The following is a 13,656-nucleotide window of genomic DNA, read 5'->3' on the forward strand; positions in this document are numbered from 1 at the left end:
GGCTGCGTTGATTTGCAAATCGTGGCTGAGATTACTGTGTTAGTTTATTTTCGAATGGCCCCGATCCGATATTATTGTGCATTCCAGGTTTAAGAAGCTATTGGATTTGCATGTTAATAAACCAACTGCTAATTGCGTATTTAGATTGTCCTTAGCATAATTAACTTCGAATATATTGGCTAGGCTAATACTTACATATTAACTTAGTATTTTAATCAGCCAAGCTTTAAATATGTCTGTAAACAATTAGTTCTTTTAATAACATGCTTCACTATTATGGGATTAACAGGAATAAACCAACCGTTCATTCAAACTTTATTAGAAGGTGCGTTTTAGAGGTTTGGGAAATAAGCCAAGGCTAAAACGCCAGACAATGATTCTTCCCAACGGTTTATTCAACTTTTTATTTAAATCTTGATCTAGTTCACTAAAGAGAAAGGCAAGTTCACTTTGTACAAGTATGCAAAGTTTTATGTAGCGTATTTGTACGTGGCAGTTTAGGACATTTTAACCGAAGTTATTTTCATTAACCTGAGACAGCTTAGGAAGGTGTTATGTAAAATACGTTCAGCTTGTGGCTTTTTGTCATAAAAAAATCTACAAGATTATTAGCATTTATTTTTAGAAACTGCGCTTATTGTATCATTAGAAGGCGTCGAAACAGCTAAATTTAGCGGTTTAGAATAACTAATGGTGTAGACCAGTGGTTCTCAACCGCCGGTCCACGTCAACTTTTTTGCGGTCCGCCAAATATATTACAATTTTATAATCTCAATAGCAAAATGCAAGATGTTAAATTAAAAGCTTGTCCTTAAAAGTTAGAACTTCGCCAGTTCCGTAATTTGCAGCATTGTGACCTAACATAGAGTTTAATCGTCTACTTTAGTACGTCACTATGCGTTATGCCTAACTGATTAAAAGTAGGCTACAACTCGTTTAAGTCTTAAACTTTAAGACCAGTTGTACGTGAAAAACATCAATAGAACCACGTATAAGAATTATATCAAAACGACAGCAGCAAATTAGGCTACTGGTTAATTAGAAGTTTTAATTATTTGCTTTAAAGTTGATTTTAAAGGTCCACCGGTCCGCAAAATTTGTATTAAAATTTTACCGGTCCGTAAGCTAAAAAGGTTGAGAACCACAAGTGTAGACTAATGGTGGTCAAATCACATAAATCTTGCACATATTTAAAAACAATAACACAGGAAAAAAAAAACTGTTTATCTGCTTTGCTTCATACGCAAAGTCGGAGGTGAAATCGGTGGAGGTTGGAGTCATGAAACTAACTTTCTCACCAATTTACTGGAGTCTTCTGATTTTACTGGCTGGAACAACTTTGGGTAAGTCGCAAAACATGCGTTCAAACAAAAATCGACACATTTCTGTTTTTCGACGTTTCAATCGGTGTAAAAATGGATAGTTTTTCTTCATTAAAGAACGAAAAAATGTCAATTTGTTCGAATTTTATGGCTTTATTGTGTTTTTAAAGTTAAAAAAATGTATTAATTTAATCTGGTATTAGTATGCTAAAATGCATGTTGCTTCTGCTTTAAAAATGTAAACTTCGATTTAGAAACTCGTAAGCACATTTCATTTACCCTGTTTAAACTTCTGTGTTGTTGTAAACAATCGTAATTGTTTTTGAAAAATGAAACTACAAATTGGTAATTGGACACAAAAAGTTTAAATGCAATAGCACTGTGCATTACAAAAGTTTACACAGAAAAATCGTTTTAAACAAAAAATTACAAAACACCTAATATTCACAAAGCGAGAAAAAAATTTAATTTTAAAACAAACCAAAAAATGTGTGTCAAAACTTACAAAAGAGGAAACATATTCTCGCACTTTAGATTAAGTAGACAAAAAAAGATAAAATCTAACACTAAATCGCCTGTCAATCAGTTTTCAAACGGTTTTTCAATCCAACATTTTTTCGTGGTGTATTGCAGGTGCTAAGCCAGTGGTTCTCAAACTTTTTAAAAAATTAACGCAACAGTCCCCTAGCAATTTTTTAAATTGTTCACGGTCCCCTTAAACTTATACACAAACTAACACGTTGTTTTTAATGGTATAGGTCGATGAGTTTGGCTTTCTTTCATCTATCCCACAATTAGGCCTATCTAGGGCATTTTAAGCTAGGTTTGGAAAAGTAAGTTGCCTGAAAATTTTAATGCACAAAAAAATTTCTTCTTCAGAAGCGTCATGTTGATTTTTTTGTAAGGTGTTTCGCGGTCCCAGAAAATTGTCTCGCGGACCCCAGTTTGAGAACCACTGTGCTTAGCAATAGACAAGATAAAGATTTTTTTCATTGGCAGATAACACAGTAGCGTCATGCCCTGCACACAGCGTCCAGCAATTCGGTTTAGTGTACTACGAGAGGCAATCCATCTACAGAGAACGTTGCCTCCACAAGTTCAACATTAATAGTAGGAGTGATGTTGTGCTTGGCTTGCGAATAAGAATGTCTAGTGGAAGAAGCTACAACAACCTAACCTTACCAGACGGTAAGCAAATCATAAGTAGTAGAAATAGCTCTTTTCTGGAAATAATTGCTATATCTTTGTAAATGTCCGTATTTGTCTAATTCCAAATAGGGTAGTCATTGACTTTGATTTGATGAAGCACGGTTGTGCGAAAACTTGTCAAGATTTTAATACAATTTGTCTTTATATACTGCAACCTGATTAGCCTATTTGTTATATATATATGGACTGTTGCTAGTCGGAATGTCCGATAATATCGAATCGGTAGTATCGCAACTCGCCCGATACTAGGGTGGTATCGGCACCGATCCGATACCTAACTAATAAAATAGTAAGCTACCGTTAGCAACTGTGGTATGTAAACTTCTGAACACTAAAGCACATTTAAGCGTAATAAGTTAAAAAAAATCGATTTCTATTCAATTTAATTGTTTGAGCCAAGTAATGACGTCATTTTGTACCGGATACTTTTGTCTAAAATATTGGATATCGGTATGGAATGAAATATCAAGTAACGGACATTTCTAATTACCAGAGTCTGAGCTATTTTGAATAATTGGTAAATACCGTACGGTTTCAAATTAGTTTGTAATGTTCAGAACCAGTTGCTTAAAACCTTATAAGTTATAACACAAACAAGCACACAGACTTAGCAGGTCGAGCTTATTTCTGCAACCATACAATACTTCCTGTATCGTTCAATGTGATTTGCATAAAGCAAGACATTTAAAACTTTATTGTTAGCGACACCAGGAATAATAGGCAGATCAGATAGTAAATTTCAATATCAAAGCCCATACAGAAGTAGGTTGCATTTTTAGTGCTTTCTCTATAGTGGCTGACAATAATCTTTGGAGCTTAATGGTTGGAGGTTGCAGTAAGACGTAATAATAATATCAAAGCCCATACAGAAGTAGGTATCATTTTGGTGCTTCTTGTATTTTCTCTATAGTGGCTGACAATAAACTTTGGAGCTTAATGGTTGGAGGTTGCAGTAAGACGTAATAAGAATATCAAAGCCCATACAGAAGTAGGTATCATTTTGGGATTTGATATTCTTATTGCGTCTTACTACAACCTCGAACCATTATGCTCCAAAGATACTAAATTACTATTAACATCCCGAGATTGGAACGACAACATTGGAATTATCAAACGTGAAATCAAGGTTTACTGGTATTTACTCTTAATTTGTTTTGCGTTACGAAACTTTGTAATAATCGGTTATAAACCCATTTGTTCTGATTAAAAATTCGAGGTAGAATGCATTAGATTGGAATATCTGAAATAATTGTATCAAATAGGCCTCGATACCACCCTAATATCAGACAAATACCGATACTACCGCTTATATCCTAATACGCTTAAAATATTTCAATCCAGCAAACAAAAAATTCGGAGCAACAAATCCTAATATTTCGTTTATTTTCAGGTTCAAACTTTAACTCAAGTTGGAAACGAGCTTTAAAATCAAACAGATCAAGCTGGTGTGGAGTTTACGTGAACAGAAATCAAGGAGAAAACAACAACTGCAAAGTCGGCAAAATCTACCCGAAAATATGCCGAAACCGTCCTTCGAAATACACCAAGTCATGGCCGCCAAGTGTATCGACCTACCTTTATGACACACAACTGCTTATTACGTACGCCTTTCTAGAATGCCCAGATAATGACAAGGTACTTTCCAGAATAACGACAATATCGAATGATGCAACAACCATTTCCAACACAACCAACAAGTCAAACCTTGTACGATCAGAAGCAGCGGGGGATAAGCAACCAATATGCAACACTTCCTATATAACCACAAGTAAGTATTTGGTTGTTGATTTGTGATATAGCATGCTATCAGGTAACATATGAAAAATAAAAAATCATATGAAACTATCGTGTTGTGTTTTTAAACGTTTTCGAGTGATATTTATTTATGCTTATATGTACTGTGTGGCTCTAGAGTAAGCAATGCGGCTTCGGCCTTCGACCAAGTTTTAAACGTTTATAAAGGTTTTTATTAAAGCCAGCTATTTAACCGAAGTAATTAAATTTGAAGATACAGAAACTTACATATGTACAAAGTGGTAGAAAAATAGCAAGGGTTGTCGCTATTTACTCCCAAAACACCCATGTTTACCAAAAGAGTTGCTTTGAATTCAGTACCGAACGCTAACTGAATAAAATATGCTAAACTAATACGTACAACATACCTAAAATAACAGACATGTAACACTGTATTCTCCCTAAAACTACTTCATTTGCAGGTTTAAAAGTTTGTTGGCAGTTAAATACGAGTTTGCGTTTCATTCCTAAAATTGTGTTTTTGTACAACTCTTCAGGACAAGCAACAATTTCTCTCCTAATATTTCTAAGCCACTATTTAACGTGTTTTTCAGCTGAAAACCCTAGCAATCTAGAAACAGCAATTAAGAAGAATGATGCCTTAACTATTACTGTTATTGTAATGGCCATTCTCTTCATTATAACTGCTTCACTATTGATCGCTATGTTGATAAGACAAAGGTTAGTAAAGGTTATGTGAAAGCTCATAAGCTGGTAATAATTAAATAAACAAATAAGTGAACAGGAATGCAATTTATTTGACCGTATAAATGCTTAATAGGACTGAATGTGGCCAATTTTAGCGTATATATCTTTAATTTGGCATGTATGTGATTAATTTTAGCCTTAATAGTCCGGTAAATGGCAACCTAGTTATTTATTTAGTTTGGGCATTTAAAAAAGGTCATTTAACAAGCTTTAACTTTAAGGCGAGCAGCCGAAAGAGGCCAGCAAGTTGACCCACCCCCGCCAAACCCCAGATGGAATCAAACCGGGGTGACAGCGACCCCTGGTGGTAAAAGTAGCAAGCGGGGCGTTGAAGATCGCGTCATCAACAAAGGCTATTGTGACGACACACGCCTCGTGTATGCCAACATGGTGTAATGCTTACTTTGTTTTATTAAGAACGATGATTTAACCCAAAAACATTTGTTTCTCAGTTTTTCATTTATCAAACGGTTGGTGACAGAGCAAACTTGTCAAAACCCACATATTCTAAGATACTAATAAATCCCAGCACTCATTTGCAGTGCTGTAATGACTTAAGTCATTGTTTTCAAATGACTTGACTCGACTTAAATCTTAAGACAAATGACTGGACTTGGACTTAATTCATTGAGTCAAATGACTTGGGTTTAAATTATGGTTTTCAATTACCATTTTATTATAAAATTGAGCTATTTATTACAAGTGTTGCACATAAAACGATTAGATTGCTACATGTGATTTTGTAAATTGAATTATCGCCTATTGTAATGGCCTATTGTAATGGTTTATTGTAATGGTTTATTGTAATGGTTTATTGTAATGGTTTATTGTAATGGTTTATTGTAATGGTTTATTGTAATGGTTTATTTTAATGGTTTATTGTAATGGTTTATTGTAATGGTTTATTGTAATGGCCTATTGTAATGGTTTATTGTAATGGTTTATTGTAATGGCTTATTGTAATGGTTTATTGTAATGGTTTATTGTAATGGTTTATTGTAATGGCCTATTGTAATGGCTTATTGTAATGGTTTATTGTAATGGTTTATTGTAATGGTTTATTGTAATGGTTTATTGTAATGGTCTATTGTAATGGTTTATTGTAATGGTTTATTGTAATGGTTTATTGTAATGGTTTATTGTAATGGTTTATTGTAATGGTTTATTGTAATGGTTTATTGTAATGGCTTATTGTAATGGCTTATTGTAATGGTTCATTGTAATGGTTTATTGTAATGGTTTATTGTAATGGTTCATTGTAATGGTTCATTGTAATGGTTCATTGTAATGGTTTATTGTAATGGTTTATTGTAATGGCTTATTGTAATGGTTTATTGTAATGGCCTATTGTAATGGTTTATTGTAATGGTTTATTGTAATGGTTTATTGTAATGGTTTATTGTAATGGTTTATTGTAATGGTTTATTGTAATGGTTTATTGTAATGGTTTATTGTAATGGTTTATTGTAATGGTTTATTGTAATAGTTTATTGTAATGGTTTATTGTAATGGCCTATTGTAATGGTTTATTGTAATGGACTGGGACTTTCACTTGACTAGAATTTATTCCACAAATGACTTTGTATGGGGCATTTTAAAATCACTTGTTTACAACACTGCTCATTTCACTCAAACATTTAAAGAAAAAAACTCATTTTTCCTAAATCGGTTTGGTTTAATTTTGTATGGCAACTAAAGTAACTGTATGAGAGTCATTATGTTTTGTTTTAATCCTTATTTGAATAATATTATAATAAAGTCCTGACATTAAATCTAATATAAAGCGTCATATACAAAGGTCTTTAATAAAGTGTTAATAGCTAAATACTAAAGGCGACATTGAAATGGGTTTTATTTTCTTACCGTTTGATGTTTTTTAGCTTTTTTAATTGCAAAATATTTGAAAAAAAATACGTGCAAGCCTGCAAGGTAGCTTTTGCAAGGTAGCTTTTGCAAGGTTTCGTATTAAATGTGTGCTTGCAAAAAACATTTTCTTTTTACAAATACACTGTAAATTTTTACACCTGCAGTCATGTTTCATAATTTCACAAGCCGATATAATACCATTCAGATATGATTTTAGGTCAAAATAGCCGACCTAAATAGAAAGACAGCAAACCATAGATAAGTTTCCATGCAAAAGTTGTTATGCATACAGGCAAAGTTTGTAGGTGCCTACGTGTCTAAGTCAGGAAGTGATTTCAACGCATAAACCCTTGGCTTTGTTCCAAAATTTGAATATGGAAGTTTACAGAATGGTCATATAATAAATCGAATTGGTTTCGGTGATGTTAGTTTAACCTGAGTTGTTAGCAAGGTTATGCAAAATCACATTCAAATATGCGAAACATTTTGGTCGAACAATTGCGATAATGAAGTTCAGTTGAAACTAACCCTAATATCTTAGTTTGCAAGTTCGATCACCAAGATCTCTGGATCATTTTTGTGTGAGAATTGTTTATTGTATTGAAGCAATAATAAACTCTAAATCCTCATGGTGTTTAAACAATAAATGTTGAAGATAATTTTTGCATAGCTCTTGTTTATATGAAGCCCACATGTTGTAAAATGGCACAAACGTATGTATCATAAAACATTAAAGGTAATGTATTTAGAAAGAACATTTCTTAAAGAGCATTATTGACATGTTAAAAAAGTTTGAGAATCTAATGAGTGTTTTGAGTTGAAAGATATTAATATACTTTGTGTTTTTTGTCAGATTTTAAATATATACTTTTTCAAAGTTTACAGAATTTAAAGTATTTTTTGTGCATTTATACACATATACAGAGTGTAGACCGTTTTAAAGAGTTTATAAATATATTTACTTTTTTATTAGACTAAAAATGAATGTTTTTCTGAGACTTCAAATAAAATAATAGTTTTTTATTAAAATATTTTTTTTAAAGATTTTAAATAAACTCATTTTTTAGGGTTTCACAAAACTTGTGTTTTATCTAAGTTTTTAATAGCTATTCAAAGCACGGTTCTTACCTTAACGTTGCAGACGCAGTAAGGTCCTGGTGTGTAGCAGCTGCTGCCAGGAGTCCGTTCTGCTGGTGGGGCGAATAAACAGGGGTCCTGGCGTCCCTGGGGGTGGGGGCTGGGGTAGGGGGGATGTGATAGCCCATGTAGTCGGTAGCGTTCTTCTGTGATCAAACAAAGGGGTAAAATCTTTTTCATTTTTAAATCTTTTGTTATTGGTGCGTTTTCCGCGACACTTTTTGCAGTATAGGTTCTTGTTTAGAAGAATTCTTAACCTATTCGCTCCGTAACCGTTCGTATATTACCCTCTTCAGTTTTCAAAGCAGGGCGAGCGAGCAATGCACACATAGCTATGAGACAAAACAGCACCATCAGAAATAGAAAAACACTGACTGATTGGTTGTCTTATTGAAACACCTACTTTAAAAAGGGTTTCCACACAATTATATGAAAAACGTTTAAACGCATTGAAAGAGTTTTGAACGACAATGAGTAGATTCAAAGACCTGAAATTGAATCACATAAAAGATTTTAGGTATAATTAGAAAACAAAAAAGTATAAATGCTACGGACAACACAATTTGAAGAAATGAAAATATATAGTATAAAAAATGGTTAACAATGGCTCTAAAAACATAACTTAAAATGTAAATAAATTTAAAGACTATATAATGAATTTTGAAAAAACCATACCTTGTTTTTACTTTGCAGTGTGTTGATACAATGGCCAGTAACGCCTAGTGCCATGAACAACACAATTTGCAGAAATACCAATACATAGTTTAAAACATGAATAATCGCTCTAAAAGCATAACTAGTAAATAAAATAAGACTGGTTAATTACTTTTGAACAAACATACAATGCCCCGTAACGGTTTAAAAGATTTCCAACAGAACTACACAGCCCAGACAAAAGTGCTTGGGCGGGATTCGAACCTGGTATTGTTGCATTGCGTTGCCTCCCGACTGCCGTCTGCTGCTCGACGCTGATTGGCTGGACGAGTTGTTGCTTGCGGTCACGTGATTGCTGTTAGGGCGGTGCTTGCTGGAGGTCACGTGACTCTCGGTGCTTTGACTTCGCTGCTTCGAGGATTGGTGACCTGAGCCTAGGGTGGGTATTTAGGGTTAATTGGGGTGAAAATGGGGGGTTTAACTCGATAATAGAGGGAAGTGGTTCTTCTATCATGCCACTTTTATAATTTTCCTGTGCCTTGCGCCCACTCAGATGACCTGAACCTGTCGGTGGGGGTATGGGGGGTTAATTAGGGTGATAGTGGGTTTACCACGATATTCTAGGGCAATGATTTTCTTTTCACGCTCCTTGTATAATTTTGAGCAAACATATGTCTGTAACTAAGAAAGAAACAGGGTGAAATTTATTTCTTCCCACGTGTCAGGTGCGTTTTCTTACAGCTAACCAAGCAAAAAATGTTGCTCGTGGTCTCTGACTGGTTGGCCACCCCTGCACTAGAGACATTACTTTATTAATTAGTTTTTATCCAGGATTTTTGTTCGGGGGCTATTACATTTTTTAGAATAACGTAACAAAGTTGTGCACTAACACGACGTCAAAAATCAAGGAATCTTAAGAACCCTCATGTAGTGTAAACTTCCAGACTGCCCTAGATTGCGTTGGTCTAAAACTAATCAAAATGGGTGTTAGAAAGCTCACAAGTACGCCACAAACGTCGTCCACACAATGTTTTAGTGACCGAGAATATTTGTTGTTGTCATTTTTTTGTAATTTGTCTGTTTTTTGTGATTCGTCATTTTTTTTTTATTCTTAATTTTTTTTTGTTATTCGTCAATTTTTTTGTAATTTGTCTATTTTTTTGTTATGTGTAAATTTTTTTTGTAATTTGTCCATTTTTTAGTTATTCGCCAAAAACTCTCACTTGAGGAGTTGTGCTGCGGGTGCATCCCCGATGTCGATACCGGGTGGTAATGTTGTTGCTGGTGATGGTGGCTTTGTGACGTAACAGACGGCGTCGCGGTGACGTTGGAAGTCGACTTGCTCGGATAAGAAGAGTTGCCACCTTTGAAAGCAAAAAAAAATTGTTTTAAAAGCGGTTCGCAAACTGGGCGTTAGTGGCAATATGAACTTTCGCATAATTATCGGTAAATCTTAAAGCAAATAGTCATAGTTTTTGCGTTTTAATAGAAATAAATTAGTAACGCGGCCTGACCAATGGTTGTAACCAGATCGAAGCCGATATCCGATACCAAGGTAAAAAAAAGGTTGCACTAAATAGACTTGTAGACCTTGTAGAGCAGTGGTTCTCAACCTTTTATCTTTCATGGCCCATTTACGCTGCAAAAAAATTCTGTGGCCCAATAAATTTTTATGAAAGAAAAGACCGTAAAATAGGTTTAAACCAAAACACAGCAGACCGTATTTCAAAACAGATTATTTATTAAACCGTGCATTAGTGAGTAACTTGCGGCTGAAAAATAAATTTACATTCCTTTTTAATTCCTCTCCAAGCCATTATTCCGGTAAAATATATAGTGACACAATTTAAACTAAATCTAGCTTTTTTAAATTGGTCTGTGGCCCACCTCAAATGTTCTTATGGCTCAACAGTGAGCCATGGCCCACTGGTTGAGAACCGCTGTTGTAGACCTAGTAGAGTTAGTTCGAAAAAGTTTTTCTTCGGGTTGGCATTGTATTGGAAAGTAAGTTACTTAGGGATTGTGATATGTCAGTGTTTTCTAATTAGACCTAAAGCTTAACAGTTTCTCTAATTAGACGCAGTTTTACTCTGTCCCTGCCTCCAGGTTTAAACATTATTATTGATAGACTCACCAGTGCTTTGGTTGTTGCTTTTCCTCTGACTTGACCTTCCACCAGATGTTGTGTTGTGCTGGGGTTCGTTGCTTTGGGCTAACGACCAAGGGCTCATACCAAAGTTGGCCATCGTCGGGTTTTGAAGCAACAGCGGGGTGTTCGAGATACCTTGGATATACAGGAAGTTAAACAATAGGAAAATGTTACTGTTTTGTAGATAGACGAAAATTGAAAGTGGGCTAAATAGAAGTAGCAGACTTTAACTGAAAACTAAAATTTAGTAAAAAATAAAATATCACCGTTCTTACCATCTTGCGGGTACGGTGACGTCACTGCGTTGTCATGCCCTGCTGACGTAGTTGATGACGTCACGGAACTTCTGCGTCCCGTCGCTGCGGGGGGCGGGGGTGGGTTCCGGTAGTTGCACTGCTGGGGGGTGCTGGTCGGTTGGGGGGCCCGGTAATTCCCCTCCGGGGGTCGCTGATGGTCGTAAGTGGGGCCGGAGTGTCGGCGTTGGGGGTCAGTGGGTTGTTTGGGGTTAATATGGGGGTTTGTGGGGTTTTTAGGGGCTAAATGAGATTCAGATGGGTTCTTGGGGGTCATATGGGGGTTAGAAGGGTTTTTAGGGGTCAATTGGGGATTTTTGGGTCCTGAATGGCGGCGCTGTGGGTCAGCTAGGTTTTGGGGGATAAAATGGGGTTCGGTTTGGTTCTTTGGGTTCATATGGGGGTTGTATGAGTGGAGTCGGTTCTGGGGGTTATGGCTAGGGGGCTGCACGTGCGGGGGAATACCCCGTTTTTCGGGTTGCTGCTTCTCGGGGGCTTTTTCCTGGGTGTGTTTGACCAGGGGGGTGGGTGAGTGCTGGTATTGACCCAACGGGGACCGGATGTCAGTGTGGGGCTGCGGGGACTGGCGGGGAAGTCCCCTATGGGGCGGGGTTGAGGTAGGGGGTTGTTGGGGAAGTGGTTGTGACGTAACAGGGGGTTTATTGTTTGCAACGATCGGTGACCTCGCGTAGTTCATCGGTGACCTTATACTGTTGGTGACGTCATTAGAAATGACGTTTAACGGGGTCAGGGGGTTGCTTGGAACGCTGGGGGGACCAAGCGGGGTAGGGGGTTTACCCAGGGGGGTAGGGGGCTTTCCCAATGGAGTAGGGGGTTTCCCTAGAGGAGTAGGGGGTTTTCCCAGAGGGGTAGGGGGTTTCCCTAAAGGAGTAGGTGGTTTTCCTAGATGTGTAGGGGTTAAGGGTGTCTGGGGTTTCGTCTGGGGCGTTTGGGGGCTAGCTTGGGGTGTTGGGGGCTTTCCCAAGGCCGTAACTGCTTGCATGGAACGAGGCGATGTTTCGACGAAGCCGTGTCGCATCATTTCACCCAACGGGGAAGATTCAGGTCTTCTTTGTTCCTGAAGAGGACGAGTGATCTCTTTGGCAGGAGGAGAGAGGTCCTTCTGTGCTGGATGCTGGAGCGGTGCTTGCGTAGGAGTCCTTGGAGAGGGCGTCACGACGTGGTTGTCATGGCGATGCGGAGGGATGTTGTCTTGACGACGAACTTCGTTATCAGGACAAAGACCGATATTCTCGCGTGGCGAATCCATCGAGGTTTTGTCAACGACCGCCGGAGGAACGCTCGGAGGTTTGTTGGTGAAGAGGCTCGCCGGTGAGTCCTCATCCCGGAAGTTGTACGGGTCATCCTCGCCACCAGGTGTCGTCCTGCGCTGCTTGGATACAAAATTTTCCTCCAAAGAGCGATTCGCCGGCGACAAATTCGAGTTCCGTCGGCGCGGCTGAAGAGCGCTCGGAGGCGAAAACTTCTTGAAGTCATCCAGCGCTGGTTGCCTGGCAACAACATCAGGAGTGCCGGGTTGGCTGCTCGTCCTCCGCACAGAGTCCACCGATTGTTTGCGCGTCAGCTCCCTTGTGCTCGATGTCGAAGCCTCGAGTTTTCGATGTTGTTCTTCGAGTACCCGCGCCTGCGAAGCGAGATAGTCGAGCGACCACATCACCTGCGGCTTCGACTTGGCGTCCTCTTCAAGTTTCTCGAACTTCTCGAGCGATGGGGATCGCGAGGACGCTCTGGAGGATGAAGAAGAACTGTCTCCTTCTCTCGGAGGAGATTGAACTTTTTCTTTCGGAGATTGCGGCTCATCCGGCTTTGCAACCTCCTCGGGAACAGGAGTCAGCGATTTAGCTTCCGCTTCTTTCTCGTGATCGGTTGAAAGTGCGTCGGTGTTGTCCGCAGTTTCCTCGGTAACGACGTCTTCCTCTTTCGCAGGAGAATCGCCTTCGTTGCTCGCTTCCGACTCGGATGTCTCCGGCTTCGCGGAAGTTTTCCTGTTTGCTCTTGCACGAGAAGCGGCTCCACCTCTCCGAGTCCTTCCTCCTCGGAACGCCTTTTTCAGAGGAGGTCGCGCATCGTCACTTTCCGACTCGGACTTGTCTCTCGTTTTCCTCCTACTCGCTCTCCGACCTCTCACCGAAGATTTAGGTCTTCCTCGAGTAACAGAAGACCTTCTAGGAGGAGGAGACTTGATGCTCTCATCATCTGTTGTGCTCTTCTTCCTCTTGGCTCCAACTTCAACGGAGGATCTCCGATTGTTCCCGTTGTTTAATCGAGCTGGAGTCTTCGCTTTCGACGCAAGTGGTTTGTCCTTTATTACTCCGAGGGTTTTTGCCATTTCGAGTCGCTTTTTCTTTAGAAGAGCTTTCGAAACTCCTGGAGGAGCAAATTCGTCGGATGAGGAGGAATCAGGATCTTCTGAATCCTCCTGCTCATCTTCTTCCTCTTCTTCTTGTTCTTCTTTAAATGCTTCCTCCGAATCTTTGTTATTCTCAGATGGAGAAGCTTCTAA

General features: G+C 38.3%; 1 protein-coding gene across 1 annotated transcript in view; it reads right to left on the bottom strand.

Moving 5' to 3' along the window:
• LOC146141227 (uncharacterized) overlaps positions 1 to 13,656 on the bottom strand; it is a 28,456-nt gene that overhangs the window by 2,966 nt on the left and 11,834 nt on the right. Inside the window, exons 15-19 of the mRNA XM_083392859.1 lie at positions 11,115 to 13,652; positions 10,825 to 10,974; positions 9,914 to 10,054; positions 8,955 to 9,124; positions 8,028 to 8,182 (exon numbers count right to left, since the gene is read on the bottom strand). Coding sequence (XP_083248985.1) covers positions 8,028 to 8,182; positions 8,955 to 9,124; positions 9,914 to 10,054; positions 10,825 to 10,974; positions 11,115 to 13,652 — 3,154 coding nt within the window. The remainder of the gene's footprint in view (positions 1 to 8,027; positions 8,183 to 8,954; positions 9,125 to 9,913; positions 10,055 to 10,824; positions 10,975 to 11,114; positions 13,653 to 13,656) is intronic.

The sequence above is a fragment of the Ascidiella aspersa genome, chromosome 6 (assembly GCF_963924565.1).
Source record: "Ascidiella aspersa chromosome 6, kaAscAspe10.2, whole genome shotgun sequence".
NCBI classification, from domain to species: Eukaryota; Metazoa; Chordata; class Ascidiacea; order Phlebobranchia; family Ascidiidae; genus Ascidiella; species Ascidiella aspersa.